The sequence below is a fragment of the Sphaeroforma arctica genome, assembly GCF_001186125.1.
Source record: "Sphaeroforma arctica JP610 unplaced genomic scaffold supercont1.996, whole genome shotgun sequence".
Lineage (NCBI taxonomy): Eukaryota > Ichthyosporea > Ichthyophonida > Sphaeroforma > Sphaeroforma arctica.
Window position 1 is genome coordinate 11,410 of NW_014039562.1, and position 1,210 is coordinate 12,619.

General features: G+C 46.2%; 1 protein-coding gene across 1 annotated transcript in view; it reads left to right on the forward strand.

Annotated features, from left to right (window-relative positions):
* Positions 1-979: 979 nt before the first annotated feature.
* The window catches only part of SARC_09598 (hypothetical protein), a gene marked incomplete at both ends in the record, with an annotated part of 5,295 nt that continues 5,064 nt past the window's right edge, over positions 980-1,210 (forward strand). Inside the window, one exon of the mRNA XM_014296382.1 lies at positions 980-1,163. Within this exon, the coding sequence (XP_014151857.1) occupies positions 980-1,163 (184 nt within the window). The remainder of the gene's footprint in view (positions 1,164-1,210) is intronic.

Genomic DNA, 1,210 nt, shown 5'->3' on the forward strand with positions numbered 1-1,210 from the left:
CAGGTTGGTGTGTGTGTGTGTGCATGTTCACAGGTTGGTGTGTGTGTGTGTGTTGAGTGGTTGGTGTGTGTGTGTGTTTGAGGGGTTGGTGTGTGTGTGTGTGTGTTAAGTGGTTGGTGTGTGTGTCTTTCTGCATCGTTGCGTATGTGCACGCCCACTGATAGTTGTGTGTATGCATTCTATGGCTATATCTTTGATTATCTGGAGCCAATTCTGTAGAAGAAAAGGGCGCAACAGTGCACACGTATCGTTGTACGATGTGATATATCCCGATGCACCGTTATATCTCGTACTGTAGCGTATGGTTGAGTTAACATGTTTTGTACAAACGTATATGCGTGTCTTGCCTCGTGTGTAGGTGTCTCGTGGTGTGTGCGCTTGTAATGTGAGTGCGTGGCGTGCGCATTTGAGTATGAATGTTTGTAGGAGTTTGTCTGAGTGTGTCTGCATGACTTTTATACGTTTATGTGCATTTGCACTATGTACGTATTTAGGTGGACGTAGGTGATATTATTAGCGGAGGTATGCATGTGCGTGTACATATACACATTTATTTTTGGGTACGCGTGTGTGACCTGGTTTGTACGTACACATTATCAGCTGGTAGCTACCTTATGTCGTTTGCATGTTTTGTGTCACTTATAGATACGTGTAAGAGTCTCCTGAAGTGTCTCCTGAATAGTGCACCGATACAGCCACAGGGATGGGTACACCACACTACCATATACATGTGCACACTGAGAGTTCACATCATCACCCTAAGTCAAAGACCACGTCCACATTCAACGCCTTATTTGGTCTGGGTTTTAAGGTTTAGGGTTAATGTGTCTTTATTTGCTTACACGCTATATGTGTGTCGAACGTTTAGAGTTTAGGGATTGGTGCCTGTGTTTGCCAGTATAAGTTCCGAACGCACACAAAGCTCAACGGACGACAAATCGTTAACTGAACCTTCAACCTCAGGACACGTGGCACGCGCATGTCGAGCACCGACAAACACATGGAGGTGTTTTGGGACTTCATCAGCACCGCAGATGGGCATCGGTTCAACGCTCATGTGGTAACGTGTGTGCTACGGCGCATCACCACTCTCACAGACCAACTTACCGCACGCGACAGTGTGGCCACAGAAGACTTTGAGGAACTGTGGCTAAAACTGCAAGGTATTCAGACAACAAACAGTACAACACGCAACCCAAACAACAGCACC